The 24,231-nt window shown below is 39.3% G+C and overlaps 1 protein-coding gene across 2 annotated transcripts; it reads right to left on the reverse strand.

Moving 5' to 3' along the window:
* Positions 1 to 3,349: 3,349 nt before the first annotated feature.
* On the reverse strand, positions 3,350 to 22,917 carry CLEC1A (C-type lectin domain family 1 member A). 2 transcript variants are annotated; one of them, XM_040235115.1, is made up of 6 exons: positions 22,545 to 22,917; positions 11,418 to 11,513; positions 9,403 to 9,579; positions 8,082 to 8,233; positions 5,509 to 5,627; positions 3,350 to 3,762 (listed from the first exon to the last, which is right to left on the reverse strand). In XM_040235115.1, exons 1-6 carry the CDS (start codon positions 22,657 to 22,659, stop codon positions 3,588 to 3,590), a joined length of 834 nt encoding a protein of 277 aa, XP_040091049.1. In that variant the 5' UTR covers positions 22,660 to 22,917; the 3' UTR covers positions 3,350 to 3,587. The 2 variants fall into 2 exon arrangements, with proteins under 2 accessions (XP_040091049.1, XP_040091050.1); XM_040235116.1 differs by lacking the exon at positions 11,418 to 11,513 and having other exon boundaries at positions 22,545 to 22,916.
* Between the last annotated feature and the right edge of the window lie 1,314 nt (positions 22,918 to 24,231).

The raw sequence follows: 24,231 nt of genomic DNA on the forward strand, positions 1-24,231 counted from the left end.
TACTGGAGTGGGTAACCATTCCCTTCTCCAGGGGATCTTCCCAACCCAGGGAACAAACCCAGGTCTCCTGCATTGCAGGCAGATTCTATACCAGCTGATCCACCAGGGAAGCCCTTTAATCTATTAATAAATGTTAAATGAAAGCTATTCAGTGAATTAAAGTCATTATATAGCAACATACACAGTTGTTGACTTCCCTGATGGCTCAGATGGTAAAGAATCTGCCTACAAAGCAGGACACCTGGGTTGGATCACTGGGTTGAGAAGTTCCCCTGGAAAAGGGAATGGCAACCACTTCATTATTCTTGTCTGGAGAATTCAATGGAGAGAGGAGCCTGCTGGGCTAAGGTCCATGGGGTCGCAACAAGTCAGACACAACTGAGCTGAGTGATTAACACACTTTCAGTAAAGATTTAACAATATTTTCTATCTCATAGAATCAGTGAAGATTAAACAGTATTTTCTATCTTATATAATATGCATTTTATTAAACAAATCTGTTGCTTTGTGCATTTTATGCTAGAAGTTTGGAAAATGCAGAGGAATAAAGTGTGGTTTGTTTTTTTCCAAAAATAAATAAATAAATGCTATTATTTTTTTCTTCCTCCTCATCCAAAATGACACTTCCCCTTAGGTTGCAGATTTGGAGAGAAAACACTGTTCATTACCCACTAACCAGGCAGTTAGGCCCACTAAAGCAATGACATTTAGAGACACTTGTCATCCATGCTGAAGTAGTCTGTAATTGTGTAAGATGCCAGGGGTCAAAACCAAATATGTGCTAATTTTACTCAGTTCACAAAATCACTTGACTTTCTCATGAGGCAAGGCTTGAATAATACTTAATTGCTTAACTAAAAGCTTAATCCCCATCTCTTGTTATGTGCTCATTATATTAACCATGTTTATTAAACATCTTACTTGTCATAGAAAATATTTTGTAATATCCACAGGTCCCCAGTGTAGAGGTCTCTCTGCAATTTGTTCATGAAAGGTTGTTTTTTTCTTGCTTTCACTCACCTATTTTTAAAAATTAAATCCCTTCTCTGCTTTGCAACATATTTTTAATATCCCTTACATTATATATTACAATGTAGATTATGAAACTAATTTCACATGTACCTCATTTCATCTAACAGTAACACCCTGAGAAAACTGTAAATATGCTCACTTTATGCCTAATGAAATAAGCTTTGTGAAGTAAAGGGATTTTTCTGATAATAAATTACAATAAGGGGTCTTTAACTTTCATTTTATGGCCACAAATATAGTTCTTTCTGCACGACACAATAAATTAATGCAAAATTTGTTCAACAATGAAGAAATTTCCTAGCTAACCAATGGAAAACTGAAGGGAAAATTCATAAGAAAGAAATCTACAAGCAACGATTGATAAGTGGCACAGTATTATGGGAATAAACACAACCATCTTCTCTTTATTGTATATTTGCTAATTTTATGTCATTTCATCATGAGATAGATGTTTATGAAAAATAAAAAGTGAAGCATCCCAGCTTCCACTGTTGAAAAACAAAGAATGATAACAGATTATCCCTTCTAGTGTTAAACCCCTAAAATTGACTTCTCTCTAATCCGGTGAAGTCAGTGTGTCGTTGCTGGGAGCCACCATGGGAGATCCCACCCATGGCAAAGGTCATGAGGAAGAGGCCTGATGGGCAAAGGCGAGATCAGGCCTCGAGGGGGGCCCCTTCTCAAGCATCTACCCCCAAACCAAAATCTGTTTTACTATTCCGTCTGTTTTACTATTTCATGACTTTCACCAACTCCTCTGACATTAACAGGGGGCTATCCCCGACCACCTTTATCCGGAGAAAATCAACTTATTAGCTAATAAGTCTCCTGGACATGAGAGGAATATTTCAAATCAAACCTCCTCTGTTAGCATTCTAGCTTGCCTGACAGGTTTATTCAGACTCTTGCAGCTACGCATATGATTGTTCACAGCTTCCCAACTGTGAGAGACACGGGAAGCCTAAAACATAGAGCCTTTCAAAGAGTTAAAAGTTATTAGAGTAGTGCTGGTGTAGGATTTCATTATTGGGCCAATGCTTGCTGTGAAGTTCCCATATCTCTTATCCACTGTGCACCTAGGAATGCATTAGTTAACATAGTTGGAATGTAAGAAAAACAAGTGTAGCCTTGGAATTAACCACATCAGACTTTTGAGCTAATTGGTTCTTTTCTTGTAACTCACTGCACCTTTGCTCCTTGAGAAATGTAACTCTGTTTAACATTTTCTGAGGCTGACATAGATTAGAAATATAAAGAAAAAAACATTTCAAGGGAAAATAAGTTTTCTGGTTGAGAAGCCTTTATCAAAAGAGGGTCATAAAATGTCCACAGGCCTCCAAGGCCAGAAGATAATGTACACAACATTGTCTATGGGAAAGGTTTGCAGAAAAAATCCTGGTTTCAATAAAGACAAAACAGATGTAATGTTTGGGCTGACTCTGTATGACTTTGCATCTTTCATTTCCCTCTATGTACAAGTCAAGGTATAAAAGTCCTTTTTGAAAATAAAATAATGGGCCTCGCTTGAAGAAGCTTGGTCATCCCGTGTCTCTTATTTTTTCCTTTTATTCAGGCTGATCCTTTGGAGCATAGAGGCTCCCTGTGTTCACTTATCTGCCCGGGTTTCTAAGACCTGAACGGGAAGGTGTTCTGAGTCTTCACTCCCTCGGGAGACCGGGAGGGCACCTGTGGCCTCCGTGAACAGAGCATGCTCCTTGTCTCAGGGCTTTATTGGCTTTCTATGTAAATCAAGGAATATCAGCCTCTTTTCTCTCTGCTATTTTCTTATCTACAACATTCTTTCTTTATCTCTCTCTAAATCATTCTCTTCTCCGACGCCGTTTCTCCCTCGGGTTCCCCTGGATCCTGCAGGGGCTGGACCCCGACATGTCATGATGGTGTTATTTGGAATTTCTGCTACGTGTGTGCATATTGTTCTTCTGAGCAGGGGACACCTGCACAAGAAGCCAGCTGTGTATATAGATGTCACAGTGTCCCTTTCATTTGCCACGATCTGATTAGATAACTTACCCTATCACAATTCAGTTGACTCATCCTTAACCATATGCTGAAGACATACGCATAACTAAAAAGATTTAAAATTTAGAATGTTAAAACTATCCTCCTGAAGAAATCATGCCTCTCCCAGACTTCTTAGTTTCCTCAAATAATGAAATAATCAGTACTATTACAAAAGCAACTACAAACTCTCAATAAGACACATCTAACCACAACACTGACTGCTATCATATTTTGTGGAAGAGCACCTTGAAGTTGAGTTTTTCCCTAAATCATAAGTCCATTCTAAAATCGCCAACACTTTCCATTATTTGTATTTATTATTATTAAATCTTCAGTACCTGGGGGAGTACACGACTTCGCGACTAAACCACAGCAACACCTGGAAGGTATAACAGGGACTAAATGGACAGAAATAGGAACTGGACCCACACGAGGCCAGGTGCTCATAAAGAGTCTAGAGTTGTGTTCTGCAGAGCAGAAGCTTCCAGCTCTCTGAAGGGGGTCTGCAGTTGTGGTTGTAGCTGGAGAACCGTTCACCTCCACCTCCGACTCAGAGGCTCATGGAGACTCTGCACCTTCACCATGGCTGCAGCTTTTTCACAAGCGCATCGTCTCAGCTCTCTGCAGTCCTTGGAAAAAGCCTTCCCATTGAGGATGGTCACACAGTCCCTGCTTCTCAGGCTGGTCAAATCTATCATAAGCTCAAACCTCAAAAAAGAAAGAAAAAAGTTACTTTATCATAGTTTATTTCTAAAATAAAGTACATGGGGAGGGTTCTAAGCTAGATAAAGTTATAGAATAGACACCCAGAATGAGTTTACTGAAAAGATGGGGTCACCAGCCTCTTTCCTCTCAGCCCCTCAATTCCACATACATTCCAGGGGCGTCAGGTCACTCAAAACAAGAAAAACTATTTCTGACTAAAATTAAAATACATGTTGTCATCCAGCTTAGCATATGATTTTACTGCCATCTGAAAAATTATCTATCTCAGTTTATTTAACTGTAGAATAAAAAATAATCACATTAAATATGTACTCTCTCCTGGAAAAATAAATCTTATATAGTTATACAGGGGTTTCCCTGGCAGCTCAGATGGTAAGAAATCTGCATGCCATGCAGGAAACCCGGGTTTGATACCTAGGTTGGGAAGATCCCCTGAAGAAGGGAATGGCAGTCCACTCCAGAATTCCTGCCTGAACAATTCCATGGACAGAGGAGCCTGGGGGGCTACAGTCCATGGGGTTGCAAAGAGTCAGACACGACTGAGTGACTAACACTTTTCACTACAGTTATACAGAAAGATGTCTGCTCAAACATGGCTTTAAATTGTTATATATTTTTTTAAATGTTGTATATTTTAATTAATTTTTATTGGAGTAAAGTTGCTTTACAATGTGTGTTAGTTTCTACTGTACAACAAAGTGAATCAGCTATGCATGTGTGCATGCTAAGTCACTTCAGTCATGTCCGACTCTTTGCAACCCCATGGACTGTAGCCTGCCAGGCTCTGCTGTCCATAGGGATTCTCCAGGCAAGAAGACTGGAGTGGGTTGCCATGCCCTCCTCTAGGGGATCTTCCCAGCCCAGGAATCAAACCCACATGTCTTACATCTCCTGCATTGGCAGGCATGTTCTTTACCCACTGAGCCACCTGGGAAGCCCAGATCAGCTATATGCATACATATTTCCTTTCTTTTTGGATTTCCTTCTCATTTAAGTCATCACAGAGCACTGAGTAGAGTTCCCTGTGCTATACAGTAGGTTCTCATTAGTTATCTATTTTACACATTAGTATCCGTAGTGTATATATGTCAATCCTAACCTCCCAATTCATCCCAATTCACCCCTCCCATTCCCCCTTGATATCCATATATTTGTTTTCTATGTCTGTGTGTCTATTTCTGCTTTGCAAATAAGATCATCTGTACCATTTTTTTAGATACCACATATATGCATTGACACTTGATATTTGTAATATATTTTGATGATATAGATATTACACTTACCAATCTCGAAGAATATACCATACTCATTCCTATCTAAATGCACATATAAGTTAAACTAATTTTTGATAATATAATTGTTTATATTGTAAATCCTCAGAGACTGTATTTTGAAAACGTGCTCCCCATTTCATTGCAAGAAAACCAAGAGATCTAAGGTTTTACTTTATCTCTAGGTATTGACAAGTTGTAGAGTTGTGTGACCTTACGTAGGTCACCATTACAACCTGGGCTCCAGTTTATTCATCTATAGCAGAGCTTCCTCTCTCTCTCTCTCTATTTTGCTCTCTGTCAATGAAAACCATTTGGTCTCTCTCACTGATTTATGAGCCATTCTGACAGTAAGGACTATATTCTGTATGTATCTTTGATATCCTCCTACACAGTATCTTGTCACTCAAGAAAAATCTATTAAATGCTTTTCCCATGTAACGTGCTAAAGGCTTACAGTTCGGAGGAGTAAGGGGTTCCATCCATCCACAGCCAGGCCTTGCCGCTGCCGTTGCGGGATAGCCCTGTCCAATAAGAGTAGAAAAACTCAGAGTAGCTCTGAGGCATGGCAAACTCCTGTGAAAGGCACACAAGAAAACTTTAGCTTTAGAGATGTTATATGGGTTGGCTTGCATTTTAATACAGGAACAACACATGAGTCCTGCCCACATAACTAACAGGACATTTACAAAAAATGGTGTGCATCCTGAAGTCAGCTAATTTGCTCAGTTCAGTTCAGTTCAGTCACTTAGTCGTGTCCGACTCTGCGACCCCATGAATCGCAGTACGCCAGGCCTCCCTGTCCAAGTTAAAGAATTATTTTGTCTTAGTAAGCATGGACTGAATACTGATGTGCTAAAACCAAGAAACACATCAGCCAAGATTTAGAAATGATCCACTATTTTCAAGTCACAGGATTAAATAAGATTGATATAAAAAAAAAAGTGGGAGACAGATTTGGAGACATTTGGGAAATGGAAGAATCTGGAAGGAAAAGTGCAAGAATGTGAAGAATCTTCACAAATATATGTGACAGGGACCGACCAGGAAGGAGAAAAGAATAATGCAAAAAAAAAAAAAAAAAGGTAAAAGAGGAATTTATAAGGATGATGTATGGCTCAGATGAAGAAGAAAAATGTTTCATATATTTGTATATACATTTTTGTGTATTTATATATAGAATTCCTTTTCTACTGTCCATATTGATTATTTCCCTCTATCTGTTCTCAGTCTCATCTATATCTATTCTCATTCTTTAACATGAAATTTATCTAAATCTGTTATATTTATACATTTTTATGTCTTTCTTTTCCACAATACTATGAATTCCTTAAGGACATACACTTCATTTTATTTATTTTCACATTCTTAACCCCTCAGATAATTAATGGCACATAATGGTTCAATAAAATTTTATTACAAATATAAATGAAGCTATTGTTAAACAACAGTCATAAAACAGGCATATCAAAGGAACTGTAGCTGCAAATATTATCACCAAATAAATCGTGACCCCTTCATGTTAAAAGTTCTATAAATAAATCATATGAAAGTGATTTAAATATATATAAATATACAAAGTACATGAGAGAAAATTACTATATATCTTTCATAATAATATTTCCATCCACTGAATATAGTGTTCTTCAGTGGTATATCTGAATCCTCAGTATATGCTGGAGGTGGAGGAAACAAAGAGAATAAGAAAAATTAACAGTTTATGCCAGGTTACACTGGCTTGGCCAAATAAATTACCTCATTTTCTGCCTAAACTAAGCCATCAAGAAAAGATGAAAAAGATTATTTTAGTAGATGAGAAAGACTGCAGAGTTTCATTCATCATAGATTTCAGGAAGTGGAAAGGAATTAAGATGCAACTAGAAAGACGTTCTTCCCCGATGGCTCAGTCGGTAAAGAATCTGCCTGCCAATGCAGGAGGAGACCCGGGTTCAATCCCTGGGTCGGGAAGATCCCCTAGAGAAGGATATGGCAACCCAATCCAATCTTTTTGCCTAGAAAATCCCATGGACAGAGGAGCCTGGCAAGCTACAGTCATTGGGGTTGCAAAGAGTTGGACATGACTGAGCGTGATGCACAAAGATAAGTTTACAGAACGATGTTAAGAGTTTGCAGACTTAGTTGAGTATTAATTTTAATTAAATAACTCTGTTGATAAACTACTCTGTGCCATGACCCCTGCTGGAACAATGATAGATAAATAATGGTCATACTGCTTGAGGAATTTAATTCAAAGTCAATAACAAATGTAAGAGAAAAGGGAACAACCACAGCATTTTAATAGTGAATTTGAATTGTATGTACCTATCAATAAATACCAATTTTATTTTCATATTTTCCTTGACCACTCTATGTTAGGGTTATAAACTTCCAGAAGGCAAGGTATTTATTTGCAGATTATGATTTAATTACATGGTTTTCAATCAAAAGTTTCGCCACTTTCACAGAAAGACAGGAAGTGCTATTTTCGTTCCTCTGATATGGCACCAATATTGCTCCCTTCTTACATAAGCCAAAAGAGGTTAAGAAATTGAGACATTCTTTATTTGAGTCCTGACTGATGGTGAATTTGAAAGGCTTTCTTTCATGTTTCTAAGGGGTGGATATTTGTGGAGATTGTTCTACAAATGATGACCACAAGGGATCACTCAAAGCAATAAAAATAAGATTAAGCCTTGATAACAATAAATGAGAGAGTCTGTGGACCTTGATTGCTTAGAATCTTTTTATTAAATTAATTTTTATTGGAGTATAGTTGATTTACAATATTGTGTTAGTTTCAGGTGTACAGCAAAGTGAATCAGTTATACATATATCCACTTTTTTTTTTTAGATTCTTTTCCCATATAGGTCATTACAGAGTACTGAATAGAGTTCCCTGTGCTATAGAGGGATTTTTATATATAACAGTGTGTATATGTTATTTATTTTGTATATAACAGTATGTATATGTCAATCCCAATACCTCTTTCTGAGACTACTTCAAACACTCACCAAGCCTCAGGACCTTACCAGCACTTCCTGTGTGTTTATCTTCAGCATAGTCGAGTTCTCAGCAATGCAGAAATATTCACAGCCCTGCCAACTCTTACTTTCTTTATAGAATTGGTAGCATTTGTCCCCATGCCATTTCCATTTTTCTGGGCAAGGGCTACATCTGTGTTCTTGAAAAGAAACCACATTTAGTAAGTTATTTTCTACCCTGTCTTCCTTCTCTTAAAATCACATAATATTTGATGACCCAAGAAACAATTGACTCTTTCTCTCTCTTAGATATTTAATTGCCCAGGCAATGATAATTACAAATGTTTACTGAATACCCACTGTACACCAGGAATTATAGTTGGGTTTACAGCAGGAACAAAAACAATACAGTGGGAGTTAGAACAGACATGATCTGCTGTAGTTATAAGTGGTTAGAACTTCAAATTTCTTGCCCTGTGTAATTCAGCACAAAAAAAGTATATTCAATTTCATAAAGAACCTTTTCATCTGTTCAGAAACTCAATATGCATTGGATTTGAGAAACCATTGAAGTTTCTATCATTTTCTTCCCCAATATCCTCTTATACAGTAGTACAAGGATTTTTTAATGAAATATATAGCAATAGGATATGGATTATTTTCTCACTCAAATATAAGTAAATAAAATTTTAGAAAAAGACCACATAAATACTAAGCCAAGCATGAATTAAACCAGCAAATCTCCATGAGTCGGAAGTTAAGATGGACATCAAAGTCAGAGAAGCAAGTGCACAGACCAAGGGTGAGATGGACGGAGTGGGTAGTGACGATAAATGCAAGAACTAGGCTCTCAGAGCCATGGTCTAACACCTATGTGGGCACATGGTCCTGGGCTTTTAAGAGCTGGGTACCTGAAACCAAGTCCCTTGTGGGTATGCAGTGAGATGAAAATCCCATCATTCCACAAAAATATCTTTATTTTAAAAGCAATCGAACGTCAAAATGTTGACATCTTAAAATCTGAGGTCAACACGCAAATGGTTATTATATTCTTGTTTGTATTTTTCTATTTGAAATATTTCATAAGGTAATCCTGAATTTTATTTGCTTGCGGTGTTATTTTGGTTATTCAAAGTTAATTGTACTTATTATTTAAAAATGTCTGAATTTGATCAATCCCATCCTGTACTGTAGACACAGTTGAACTACATGATCTCAATAACTGGGGATGACCTGGCTGTTCAAACCCTTTATTAAGTTTGCCAGATGACTTGCTGAATACATGGTTCCCAGGTACACTGATGGGAGAATCAGCTCTGTATGGACAGATGTGCTGAGAACAGAGAGAAGCTCAGTGATCAGGACTCACCTCCAGTTTTGTTGTAGAGCTCACGGCAGAGTTTCTCAGCCACGTGATGCAGAGTTTCTGCAAGTTTCCTGTTTTGGCTTCGAAGAGATTGCAGCTGTCGGGAGAGATTCCCCAATTTTTCCTCCTTTTGCAAAATGCTGTCTTGCTGAGTGTTAGAGAGCTGGTAGAACTGAAAAACTAAACCAAATTACCAAGTGAGGCTGGACAGCATATTTCTTCACTTTTATTTCTATTGTCTACACCTGGGGAAAACAAAACAGTACGTTGTTTGAGATCCCAGGCTCGGAGATCTCATATTGCCTACATTCAAGTTTGGGCTCTAGTCTATAATAAATTGCATTGCCCTGGGCAAATGAATTTCTCTATTTCCTTATCTGAAAGTGTAGAGTTACAATAACTGTTCCCAGCTTCAGGGATAAATCCCTTAAACATATTTACTGTTCAATAAATCTTTCTGTGTATACTGTCAAACCATTACTCAACCTAAAAGTATAAATCATTTATCTATTAATCATTATATTGAGTATTGTCAATATACCATATATTTTTATCACATTCATAGTAATATTATCATTTCTATATTTCATAGCTTTGTAAACTGGGTTCAGTGAGAACAAGTAATTTTCTCAATATGACTAGGCTAGAAAATTTCAACTTAGCTTTAAATTCCAAGTTTCTAAATCTAGGTAGAAACATCCTCCATGAATAATGAGAGTCACTTTATATCACTGAAAAGAATATTGCCTGCAAAACAACAGTTATATCAAAATTGGGGAGCCAGGGTAGAAACATTAAGATACACTTTAAAAGAATTTTTTTAAATTTAAGATTACAAACAAGTTCTAAAATTTCCTATAAAAATGCAGTTTGTGACATTAAAACCTGCTTTTACTGTTAACAATTTTCTTCAGCTGTTCAGGACACATTGTTAAAGGGTCCCATCTGTTGAAATAAATTTATCCCCTTTCTTTTTTGAGTTTTAAACTTAATTCTTATTAGTTTGAAAATTAAAGACTTTTACACATGAATTCTTTATTTGATTTCCACAAGTCTCTGCAAAATGATTCTATGACTTCTTGGACTTCTTTATTACAATAGTGTGTGTGTGTGTGTGTGTGTGAGTGTGAGTGTATATGAGTCGCTCAGTCGTGTCTGACTCTTTGCAACTCCATGGATTGTAGCACGCCAAGCTCCTCTGTCCATGGAATTTTCCAGGAAAGAATACTGAAATATTCTTGAAAATAGGTTGCCATTCCCTTCTCCAGAGGATCTTCCCAACACAGGGACCAAACCCAGGTCCCTGGCATTGCAGGCAGATTTTTTACTATCTGAGCCACCAGGGAAGCACCCTCCCTTTAAAAAATAGTATTTAATATTAAATATTATAGTGATTAAAGACTTGGTCTATTCTCTGTACCTTGAGGAAGTTGGATATAAATTAAATCTTTCCCTCTGCACGGCCCACTGAGCCATAAATGCCAGAAAGAAAAATCACTGTAGCTATAGTCTTTTGTGAAATGGAAAAGAGCTGATGTGTACATACATTAAAAATTGCTGATGTTAAACATTGATGTGAGTGAGTGAGTGAGTGAAGTCGCTCAGTTGTGTCCGACTCTTTGCAACCCCATGGACTGTAGCCCACCAAGCTCCTCTGTCCATGGGATTCTCCAAGCAAGAATACTGGAGTGGGTTGTCATTTCCTTCTCCAGGGGATCTTCCCAACCCAGGGATTGAACCCAGGTCTCCCGTATTGCAGGCAGACGCTTTAACCTCTGAGCCACCAGGGAAGCCCAGACAAAAACCTTCTTATCTCAAACAGAATGGAAATGTTTAGCTGGAAAGCGATTGTCGTATTTTAATGCTTCCTCCACTATACTCTTCATTTACAGGGTTTAATCCGAATAAGGACTTATTCACAGGCTCCAGAATGAAAGTTAAAAAAAAATAATAAGTATTTCTCATCCTAGACAAACCTTGAAACCAGGATCCTCCCCCAAGTCAGAGTGCGGACTTACACACAAGCCCCAGAGCTGCCAGGCCAATCAGCAGCACCAAACAGAGAGTCAGCAGGATCAGGGCCACTGGACGCCAAGCAGAAGGACGCTGGTGCTCTGCAAAGACAGGGAACAGAAGCAAAGACAGGGTTTCACTTTTTCTTCCTCTTAGATCTACATCAGTAGCAAGGGAGTAAGAGGAGTTGGTTCTAACAGGTTTCAGGGTCTAGATACCATTCCCTTGGTCCTGGGAAATAGTAACGAGGGTCCAGGCCAGGCCTGACTTAATCTCTGCTAGACTCTTTCATAAGTCCCGCTCACTTCTACCTTCCTCCTCTACTCAGTCCTACTTTGCATTGAATCAATTTATGCATTACTGTTAACCTTCTTTTTGTCAAAATTAAAGTTGCAAAAGACTCTCACGAAAATGCCTTAACAAAGAACAATTTTTCACATCATCAGAAAAGAAGTAATGTGTTGTTACTTTTTGCAAAACACTCCCTTTCCCAGTTCGAAAAAGCAAATTGCCTATCAGTAGTGGGGCACTGTTGGTAAATAATCCTCCTGCCAATGCAAAAAAAGTGGAAATGGCATCCTACTCCAGTATTCTTCCTTGGAAAATGCCATGGGCTGAGAAGCCTGGCAGGCTACAGTCTTTAGGGCAGCAAAGAGTCAGACACAACTGAGCTACTGGACATAGGCACACACAATGAGAAGTTATTGTTTTACTGTTTCATTTTGGAATTTCTTTGTTAAAAGTCCTTCTTATTTTTCTTGTTCATTCATTTGATTTTATAGCTCCAAAAATAGATGATAAATGCAACATGATCATCAGTTTTTCAATGACATGTTTAAGTAATCTCAACCTTTTACCCATTAAGGAATGTAAAAACAAAACAAAACAAAACTCTAGCCAGCATCTTTCCCTTGCCTACAGCCCACAAGCTTGCCTTCTGGTGATTGCATAGGTTCTGCTGAGTCAAGGATAAGCTCATCACCTTGTGAGGTCAGCTATCAATCTGAATAACCAGCAATATCTGACCAGGAAGACCCACAGTCAGATCCAAGTATCCTCTAGCATTGTGATAAAAGTTAAAGGGCAGTTAAACTCTCAAACCCTGGTCTCTTCATGACCTGTGAGTTTCACTTCATTGGGAATTCAAATTAGGTTCAAAATCAGAAAGATTAAAGACATATAAACTCATTTCCTCTTTAGCAAAGTCCCCTGCATGATAAATTTCAGATACAGAGATTTGTACTATGCATTATTTCCAAATGGGGAACGATAACTATTAATAGTAAAGATAGTATAGAAGTAGAAAGTATGATCAATATCCTCTTAGACTTACCACCAAACAGGGAAAATAAGTAAAAATCAGGATCCAGACATTGAAGTATTTTAAAATGTGAATCTTATTTTAATTTTATGATCATATCTTTTCACAAAAACTTTCAATGGTGTGCATTATTTTCAGGACAAAATCCATGATCACTTTTCCTAAAGATAGACGGCTCTTTTTAAAAAGTGGTCATTTTATTATTGTACTTCTCAACTTAAAAACTGCCAATAGAGGGAATTCCCTGGTGGTCCAGTGGTTAAGAATCTGTCTGCCAATGCAGAGGACACGGGTTTGATCCCTGGTCCAGGAAGACCCCATGTAAGTGGGGCAACTAGGCCTGAGAGTGTGACAACTACTGAGGCCTGGCATGCCCTAGGGAGCCTCTGCTCTGCAGCAAGAGAGGCTACCACAGTGAAAAACCCATGCACCACAACTAGAGAGTGGCCCCTGTTCAGTTCAACCAGAGAAAGCCAACACCCAGCAATGAGGACTCAGCACAGCCAAAATAAATAAAAAATTTTTAAAAAACCAACACCTGCCAATAGCTTTATTGCACTTAGAATAAAATTATACAAGCATCTTTTTCATCTTGAGCCTATCTAGGTCTCTCATAATTTTACAAGCATCTTTTTCATCTGGAGCCTATCTAAGGTCTCGCATCCATTTCTGAACTATCCTCTTCTCACTCAGTCTAGTCACAGTGACCTTCTGTTTATCCTTGATCCAAACCACTGTGTCCCTGTCTTAGTACCTTTGTATTAGCTCTGTTTACACTCCTGCATTAATCACTCCTCAGGTGGGTTACTAGAGCCTACCTGCAACCCAGCTTCCCGTTTGAATGGTACATCCTTGTAAGATGTCATTGGGAGTTCATCTCTAGCACATCATCCCATTATGTATGTATGTCAAAAAAAAAAAAAGATTACTAAGTGATATTCCATCACCTTTCTTTGCTTTGGTCTATTTCCCCTGCTTGAATGTACATTCCATTAAAACAGTGATCTTGTCGGGACTTCCCTGGTGGTCCAATGGTTAAGAATCCACCTTGCAGTAAAGGGCTCACAGATATGATCCCTGGTCAGGGAACTAGGATCCCACATGCTGCAGAGCAACTAAGTCTGGGGGCTGCAACTCCTGAGTCTGCGTGCCACAACCAGAGGGTCCGTGCACTGCAGTGTAAGATCCTACATGATGCCTGGGTGCCACAACTAATACTTGAAGCATCCAAATAAATAAGATAATACAAATAATAAAAACAATGATCTTGTCTTTCTTGTTCACCAGTGTATTTCCAGCACTGAAAATAGTGCCTGGCCTCATAAGGCCTGAATACATATTTGAGGGCTTCCCTCACAGCTCAGTCGGTAAAGAATCTGCCTGCAGTGCAGGAGACCCAGGTTCAATCCCTGGGTCAGGAAGATCCCCTGGAGAAGGAAATGGTAACCCACTCCAGTTTTCTTGCCTAGAGAATCCCTGGATAGAGGAGCCTAGCAGGCTACAGTCCATGGGGTCACAAGAGTCGGACATGACTTAGCGATGAAACCACCACCACCATATATTTGAAGAAGCAAATGCATGAAGGATGAAATTATGAAAAACTAATATTATCTAAACTATGTAATTTTTACAGAGGCACAGAGCATTGTCTAACATTAAGCTTTATAGGTTGATTTTTTATTTTTTTAATCTATTGACTTTTCAGCAAGATTTCTGTCAGCAGAGGGCAGACTCAGCTAAATTCATCTCCTGGCCAAACTGGTTTCTAGACACTGACTTAAGTGACATGCTGAAGCATAAGCAGATATAGCAGAGACTTGCTTTCTCCTCTGTTTCTTTCAAGTGGCTGGTCTATCAGATTTGGTCTAAATTTTTCTGGAAATTGCTAGCTACTCATGACAGCATCCTTAAGCATATCTCAAATAAGCAGAACCTGAAAGAGTAAGAGCAGAGATACAGCTTAAGCTAAACATCCTCCTGCAAACCCTGTCTCTTTAAAGTTCTATATAGCCTATGTAGCTCAAGAAAATTAACCAGATGGATGTTTCTAGATTCCAGAGGCAAGTATATATGTAGACCCACCACCATGGTAGCTTTATTTTTCTCTCTTATCTATTCAGTTTAGTCATGTCCAACTCTTTGTGACCCCATGGACTGCAGCACGCCAGGCTTTCCTACTATCAAATATATTATATATCCTACTTACTTGGGATAGCGGGGAGGAACTGTGAGAGAAGAACTTACCCAGCACTAGGAAACCAGACTTCCATGATGGTGAGACTATAGTATTGAAAGTTTTACTTTTTGAAGCTATTTTTCCTCTAGGTATGTTTTTTTTCTAACTGTGAATTTAATTTTCCCGAGTTTTGTTCCAAGCACCCTGATCATAATGAAGTCTCTCTCTCTTGGACCACTCCCACCTTAAAATAAGAAAAATAAGCTGCCTGGAGGTGCGTCGGTTTAGCTTGGCTTTATTTTTTGGAAGACAACTCTGATGCTGTCTCCTGAGGCTTGTTTAGAAAAAGGTGCGGTCAGGCCAAGGAATGATACCAAACATCCCTAGGAATAATAAGATATATATAGAAAAAAAACACCTCTTTCCCGTAACCTCTTACTATAATATGCTATAAAAGGCTGTAGTGCTACGGTCAAGTTTTGAAAACTTTTTAAATGCCTTTGAAATAAGAAGGGTCCTAAAAGCTTGAAAAGACACCAAGAATTTAAATAATTTGCATAAAGTCACATTGCAAACTGAGCTTCCCAGGTGGCTCAGTGATAAAGAACCCGCCTGACAATGCATAAGATGCAGGTTCGATCCCTGGGTTGGAAAGATCCCCTGGAGAAGGAAATGTCAACCCATTCCAGTATTCTTGCCTGGAAAATGCCATGGACAGAGGAGCTTGATGGGCTACAGTCCATGGGGTCACAAAAGTCAGACATGACTTAAACACTAAACAACAATTTGTATGTCCAATCGAGTTTTGTTTCTGAAATACATTTCAAAAATAACATTACTGTATTGGTGTTTTTCTTTCTGGCTTACTTCACTCTGTATAACCGGCTCCAGTTTCATTCATCTCATTAGAACTGATTCAAATGTATTCTTTTAATGGCTGAGTAATACTCCATTGTGTATAAGTACCACAGCTTTCTTATCCATTCATCTGCTGATGGACATCTAGGTTGTTTCCATGTCCTGGATATTATACTAACACATATATATGGAATTTAGAAAGATGGCAATGATGACCCTGTATGCAAGACAGCAAAAGAGACACAGATATGTAGAGCAGACTTTTGGACTCAGAGGGAGAGGGAGAGGGTGGGATGATTTGGGAGAATGGCATTGAAACATGTATACTATCATGTAAGAAACAAATCGCCAGTCTATGTCCAATGCAGGATACAGCATGCTTGGGGCTGGTGCACGGGGATGACCCAGAGAGATGTTATGGGGAGGGAGGTGGGAGGGGGCTTCATGTTTGGGAATGCATGTACACCTGTGGTGGATTCATGTCAATGTATGGCAAAACCAATACAGTATTGTAAAGTAAAATAAAGTAAAAATAAAAATTAAAAAAAAATAACATTACTATTAATGATAATTGCTAACATTTCTTGAGTTACTGAGGTAAATACTGTATAGGAATTAATATCATCCATCCTTACAACTACTTTGTGATGAGGTAGATACTATTATCATCTCAGTGTTACAGATAGGCAGCTGAGTCCTAGAGAAGTTAGTAAGGCAATTAATTAGTTAGAGGTTAGTAAGGCAAGGATACACAGCTACTGATAATAGTACTTACTGAGTGTGTTATACATGTTTTAGTATTTCATTTGAATCTCCCAATAATTATTCAAGAGGGCACTACTTTAAACTTTTATTTGGATAAGAAAACTGCAATGCCCAAGAACTGCTTAGTTTTCTTATGGTTGCACAGCTAGTAAATGATGGAGCCAGATATGCTATGCAAGCATTCATTCTAGAGCTGAATATTTTTTAAAGGTGATTTTATTTTGTTATTTATTTATTTATTGGCCGAGCAGCATGTGCGATCCTAGTTCCCTGACCAGGGGTTGAACCTGTGTCCCCTAGAACTGGAAGCACAGAGTCCTAACCACTGGATCACCAGGTAAGTCCTGGACCTGAATATTTAAAATCATTTCCCAATCCTCTCAACAAATCCCACATTAATATTTTCCTTTATAAGGGAGCTCCATATGGAATTATAGAAACACTAGCATTTCACCACTTGTAACTTTTCACATCTGTGTTATGACTATCTTAATAAGAGCCACCTTAAATTCATATATTCTCTACTCTACCACCAAGGTGAGCTTACTAAATTTAAGTCTCCCTTAAGGTTAAAATGGGCTTCCCTGGTGGCTCAGAGGTTAAAGCGTCAGCCTGCAATGCGGGAGACCTGGGTTTGATCCCTGGGTTGGGAAGATCCCCTGGTGAAGGAAATGGCAACCCACTCCAGTATTCTTGCCTGGAGAATCCCATGGACGGAGGAGCTTGGTGGGCTACAGTCCACGAGGTCGCAAAGAGTCGGACACGACTGAGCAACTTCACTTTCACTTTCACTAAGGTTAAAATGTTCCTCAGCTATAAAAGGTCCTGCATAGAAACATCCCCTCCTACTCTTCAGCCTCAGTTGCCCCAACCCCTCCCTCATCACTCCTTCCCTTTGAGGACCATACATTCTTCAGACCAACAGTCTGTCTTGCCATCCTATTTGAGTTTGCTAATGATTCCCACAATTGTCTGGATCTAAATTCCAATCTGACATCAACGCCTCATCTCTTCTCTTTGTAGTTTTGTCTTCCTTCTTTTATCCACGAATATACTGCACCAAGCTAGCTCTTATCTCTGTGCTTTTATCTCTCCACATGTGGTCATCACTCTGGAAAGACCACCCAGGGCCAGAGTTGCTTTTCCTGGAAAACCTGAACTTAGACTTACAGACTAGATCAAATGTCACCTCGTTCAAAGTTACCCACATGTGTAAACACTGTCAGTAACTTATTCATTCCTCTTTGCTTCCGTGACTTCCTACATATGTTCAATAGCAGTACATGACATGCTCTTCTAATCAGCAATTAAGATCATTCCTTCCACTTCTCCAAGCACCTAAAAATAGAGCCTCCCCTGTGCCTACCATAATGTTTGACTTTTAGTAGGCATGAATTAAAGATGTATTGAAACAATTAGAAGTGGTTTATGCCATGACTCTTTTTCTATACAGTTTTTTCTTTTATTTATGTTATCATGGAGCTCTTTGCATTTTTGCGGGGAGGGAGGCTGCAGAGCATATGGGATCTTAGTTCCTCAAGCAGGGATGGAACCCAAGCACCCTGCATTGGAAGAGCAGAGTCTTAACCACTGGACTGCCAGAGAGGTTCCTCTGCCATGTCTCTTGAATGAAGGGTTTGTGCTGTGGTTCAGGAAATGAAGCTAAAAATCTTGGAAAAATTCAAAAATGTTATAATTAATATGAGTAAGGGAAAAATGGAACTTGGATTTAAGGTTCTCTTCTTACTATTTTCCCCTTAAACACAAATACGGTTTCATGTTTTTTGATAAGGCTATATTTAGACAGGAAATCTGACCCATAGTTATTTCATTCTCTCTCTCTGGTATGTTATTACTGCGAAGTGCTATAGTTGCAACTCCTTCCAATCTACAATTGAGTTAGAATCTCCTACAGTGTAAAAAATAATTCTAGAAAGCACTCATACAACCCCACAACACATTGGCTCTAACATTTTACCTTTTCTCTTTACAGCCAGGCTCCTCAAAAAAGAAGACAGAAAAGTGGGGGGGAAGGAATGAAGAGAAAATTATTTAAATTATGTATTTTCTTTCTTAACTACTAGTTCCTTTCAAATCCCTGCTATGAAAAATGACCAATAATCCATTTTGCTTCCTATTTCTGAGAAATTGTTTTTAACCTTCCTCTTGCTTGAACTCTGCCATATTGTTTATTATTTTTAAAATTTGCTGCTTATTACCTTTGGCTTTTCCATTTCTCTCAAAGTTAGTGTCTCTTGGCTTCCTAGAAGCCCCTCTCTCCTGCTCCACATCCATCACGGTCTATCACTCATTATTAGTGGGTCCTACTGGGCCTCTCTCTCAGCCTGCCCTTCAATTATATGCCCCAAGATTCTCTCCTTGGCATTCTTCTCCTGTGTTTTGTCTTACTTTGTGTTCATTTTACATTCCTCAGTGATCTCACTCAGAAAGTTTAATCCCTACCTGCTGCTGCTGCTGCTAAGTCACTTCAGTCATGTCCAACTCTGTGCAACCCTATAGATGGCAGCCCACCAGGTTCCCCCGTCCCCGGGATTCTCCAGGCAAGAACACTGGAGTGGGTTGCCATTTCCTTCTCCAATGCATGAAAGTGAAAATTGAAAGGGAAGTCGCTCAGTCGTGTCCGACTCTTAGCGACCCCATGGACTATAGCCTACCAGGCTCCTCTGTCCATGGGATTCTCCAGGCAAAAGTTCTGGAGCAGGTTGCCATTGCCTTCTCCGTAATCCCTACCTATAAGCCATCAATTCTCACATGTGTTGGGTTGGCCAAAATGTTTGAGTTTTTCTGTAACATCTTATGGAAGAACTCAAATGACCCCCTTTTTGGCCAAGCCTATGGGCTTCCCTTGTGTCTCATCTGGGAAAGAATCCAAGACCCCCTGGAGAAGGGAAAGGCTACCCACTCCAGTGTTCTGGCCTGGAGAATTCCATGGACTACATAGTCCATGGGGTCACAAAGAGTCGGATATGACTGAGTGACTTCCACTTCACTTCATACACTTAGCTCAGAATCGTTACCTCAGACCCACATGAGATATATACAAGTGTCTTTAGGCAACTCCAACTGCTTGTGCCTTCTCTTACAAGCATGTCACACTCACACTGAATCCATCATCTTTCCTAGTCCTCCTGTAGCTTTCATGACATCAGATGAAACTCAGTCAACCTACGCTCTCCTCCTCCTTGCCTTCCGCCTTTGTAACCGGTCACCAATACTTTCAACACTCACTTGTCAATATCTTTCATATCTAATTCCTCTTCCTCATTCCCACACTACTTTAGCTCAGGATCTTCTTACCTCATGCTCAGACTAAAGTAAAGGCTCGGTATTAGCTCATTCAGCTTCATATTCCTTCAAAACATCCCCCTCCAACTCAACCCTTCAGCCATAATATATTTCATTCTCTGTAATAAGTTACATAAGACTGCCATGGCTTTCCTCTTATGTGTCTGGCTGCCTGTAGTAACCCCAGCCCCTTAAACCCTCCCATTCCTGTTCCCATATCACAAGAAACATCTTTCCACTCAGTGGTCACTCCCTCTTTCAAATCTTTCCTGATCTCTACCCTTACCAGACAGAAACGACCAATTCCTCTAGGAGAGCATGCCCCATCACACCACTGCATCACACTTGCTGTTCACTTAACAACTTTCTTATTCTTTAAATTTCCTCATAAGCAGGGATCATATCATATTTGAAATTATATCCTCAGTATTTTGCAACATGCCTGGCATGACACGGACCTCAAGCATAAGTTTAGGGAAAGGAGGTCTGAAAGCATTGTCTTTCATTTTTATTTTGTATCCTTTGAATTATTTGGCATGTTTTAAACACAAATGTAAATTTTATACCAAAAATTAAAAAACTAGAAAATAAGTGAATGTGTATACTTTATTTTTATTCATTCTAAAGAAAATATTAAATTTTCCCAGGCATAATTGTGTCACAATCTTAAATTGAATCTGAATCTTTTGCATTGCTGAAAAACTCCCAGAGTAGTTGTTGCTATTATTTTTAGCAGCAAAATGATATCAGATCTGTTTTTCTAATAAATGATGAGGCTTTTATTGTGACATTCCTCTAAATACTTGCATTATCATGAGATGGAAACAAAATGTCAGACATGCAGGGTAAGACAACTATTATCAGATGTTTGCCGTCAAGACATTTTGACCTCCACTCCTCCTGCTGCAATTGCCATTCTTACAAAAAGGTTGCCAGATGTTTCAGCTGGTGTTTTATCCTGCTCCCCCCGTCTCTCCACCCTCTAACCTCAGCAGAACTTACTGGTACACCCTGTTCCCGATCATGCTGATCACTAACTTTGTGCGAATTCCCAGTTCTAGTCAAAGGTGAAAATGAAGCTGTATACAAGCTACTTGAAACCAGTCTTGAGAGCTGACTCTTCACAGGATTTGTTGGAAGAACATACCATATCCTATTACACATATCTGGTGGCTACAGAATCTGACATCTCAGTTATCGGTGTGTTTCATATCAAGGAGGCTGAAAATTTCCAGGATCTAGTACCAGAAACTAGATACATTAGTATAAATAAATCAATGAATAAAATCTAAAAAGCTGCCACAAGAATCCCAGGTGGCACAGTGGTAAAGAAACCACCTACCAAGGCAGGAGACATGGGTTCAAACCCTCGGTCAGGAAGATCCCTTGGAGAAGGAAATGGCAAACCACTCCAGTATTCTTGCCTGGAAAATCCCATAGACAGAAGAGCCTGGCAGGCTAGAGTCCAAGGGGTTGGCAAAGGAGTCGGGTACAACTGAGCGACTAAATAACACCTTGTGGTATTAGAACCTATTCCCATTTCTACTACAGTTTGAGATCTTTTTACCAAAATGCAGGTCACATTTCTGCCTTGGATTGTCTGAGTTTTCTAGGAAATAGAATCCTTCTTCTCTGGACTGAGAAAAATATATATGTATAAATGTGTGCATGCTAAGCTGCTTCAGTTGTGTCTGACTTTGTGTGACTGCATGGACTGTAGCCTGCCAGGCTCCTCTGTCCATGGGAATCTCCTAGCAAGGACACTGAAGTGGGTTGCCATTTCCTTCTCCAAGTGATCTTCCTGACCCAGGGGATCAAACCCACATCTTATGTTTCCTGCATTGGTAGGCAGGTTCTTTACCACTAGAGCCACTTGGGAAGCCCATATGTATATATGGTTATGTATAAATGCAAATATAAATATATATATATACATTATGCGAAAAGGTGAACTATCAGAAATAGCATAAGATATGACTAAAATTACTTTCACATTTTAATCCAATTATTTCAATAATATTCTAGGAGTCAAGAGAACAAAAGGGAATGAGATGGGATGCAATTGCAACTGCAGCCATTATTTATATCACCAAATCATGGAATTTCAGAGGTGAAGGGATGTTAGAAAGCATTTGTTTTGATCCCCTCTCATTTCACAGATAATAAAACCAAATCCCTGATGTTGGCATGACTCTCCTTAGGCCTCACAACTTCAAGAAGCAGAATTATTACAACAAATTATCAGCGTTGCCATATCTGCTTGGAAACGCCTCTCTGAAGTCGTGAGTTCAAAACTAGCAGAAAGGTAGCCTTTATCAATCTAAATTTCCAGATCAGATCACAGATGTTAACTAAAACAGCACTGGATCTGAACACAGGAAGGAGAAAAGACATTGCTCTAACTGTCCATTCACTCTCACGTTTGCCTGTGTGCTACACAAAATGGTAAAATTAACACACCCTCAAATGCAAACCACTCTGCCAGAAACAGGTTCTTAGAAAAATCTCTGTACATATACTGAGTTTAATTTTTTCACGTGATCATATATGTGGCATATAAGTTGTAGAAAAGTGCACAGATATGCATCCTTGTAAATCACAGAAACATTTTCTCTTTTTCCTCCACTTTGTACCCTCCTAGGCTAGGAAGCTGGTACCCTAGCTCATCTCCTGCATTTCTGTCTGACCAGCTTGGACTACGGGTACCTGTATGGCCAAGCTCTGGCCGCTGGGATGTAGCAGAAGCTTGAGAATGCAGGCTCATCGTGGTGTCTCCATCAGCATCCAGCATGTCCCGCGTGCTGCTGTACTTGGCCAGCATCTGGATTCCTGCACGGGTGACCGTGGGCTGTGGCTGGATTTCCCCGAGTGAGACAGTTCAGAGACCGAGGCACTGAAAGGCATGCCTAAGGTTCTCCTCCCTGAGCAAGTAGTAGGGGAAGCCTCCGACTCCAGTTCCTGCCAGGAGAGGCCCGGCCCCTGTCCTACGAACTTGAACTCTGATTGCCAAATCCGTCAGGCTGAGGGGAAACAGCGTGTGTTTTCTATTTGGGCGGTCTCCGTCTGAACAATCATCCAAGGGGTTGCCCTTCTCGGCTCTCTTTTGTTTATTTGTTAGTACTTCCTGTGTAACTACAACCTAAAAAGACGGCAAGAACTTACAATCGCCAGAAGGAAGGTTCCCAGCAATAATCCCAGAGGGACCTCACAAGGCTCTTATCCATCACACACTCCCTGAGTTACTTAGATCTAGTTTAGTCTGCCTGTGCCTTTGTGAAAAGAAATTATTGGACTGGCCTCTTCCTTTCTCCGAGGGCATAAGGTAAAGCAGGGTCCCCAACCTGTGGGCATGGACTGGTACCTGCTGTCAGATCAGCTTTGGCTTTAGGTTAGAAATAAAGTACACACCTGGTCTTAGATCCCTGGATATGTTCCAGTATCTCCCAGTTTATTGTCTATGGGAACTTGAATAGAATTTGTATCGTACCGTTGTGTAAAAATTACATAAATCTTAATTATGCTGAATTGGTCCATAGTGTTTTTCAGGTTTACTATATCCTTCTACTTCTCTGTATATTCATGCTATTAATTTTTGAGAGTTTGATATTGAAACTCCAACTAAAAATCTTAATTTATCTACTTAAAAATAATTGCGATATCTGACCTTGTTTTATATTTTCCAGCTCTCCTGTAAATGTGTTATCATAGTTTCATAATTTAGAAAAGAAAAAAAGAAAATAGTAAGATGATTTAAAAAAAAAAATAAAGTGCACATAAACGTAATGCACTTGAATCATCCTGAAACTACTCCCTGCACCCCTGGTTCATGGAAAAATTATCTTCCACAAAATTGGTCTCTGGTGCCAAAAAGGTTAGTGTGGGAACCAGTGTGTACATGGAAAATGGGTGTTAAAGCATCAAATACAGCAAATGTCAGCCTAGGAGGGTCCTTTTGTTGTTGCTGTTTTAGTCGCTGTTGCATCCCCATGGACTGTAGCCCACCAGGCTCCTCTGTCCACGGGATTTCCCAGGGAAGAATACTGGAGTAGGTTGCCATTTCCTTCTCCAGAGGATCTTCTTGGCCCAGAGATCAAATGCGTGTCTCCTGCACTGGCAGGCAGATTCTTTACCATCTGAGCCACCAGAGAAGTCCTATGAATTTAATGTGGCACTAATCTCAAAACTTCCAATTCTGCTTTTCAGGGTTAGCGTTAGAGAAAAAAGATGGAGATTGACTTCCACTTAAATTAGAAAGTGGAAGACTTCCACTTTCATTTTACAAAAAGGGAGATTTAAGTCCAGTAAGATGAAGCACTTACTCTAAAGACACATCGCTGGTGAGTTTTAAAAATACTCTGTTGCAGTAGTCAATTCAGTGATCTTTCTTCATAGC

This window comes from Oryx dammah, unplaced genomic scaffold (assembly GCF_014754425.2).
Source record: "Oryx dammah isolate SB20612 unplaced genomic scaffold, SCBI_Odam_1.1 HiC_scaffold_29, whole genome shotgun sequence".
Taxonomy (NCBI): domain Eukaryota; kingdom Metazoa; phylum Chordata; class Mammalia; order Artiodactyla; family Bovidae; genus Oryx; species Oryx dammah.

Bases quoted from the DNA above. Each gene is read 5' to 3' on its own strand.
- CLEC1A (XM_040235115.1), bottom strand. From the start codon at position 22,659: ATGCTGGCCAAGTACAGCAGCACGCGGGACATGCTGGATGCTGATGGA. The intron at 9,580-11,417 runs GTAAGTCCGCAC...AATTTGGTTTAG, and splicing joins GGCAGCTCTGGGGCTTGTGT to TTTTTCAGTTCTACCAGCTC. The intron at 3,763-5,508 runs GTAAGCCTTTAG...TTCTTTTTTGAG, and splicing joins ACCCCTTACTCCTCCGAACT to GTTTGAGCTTATGATAGATT.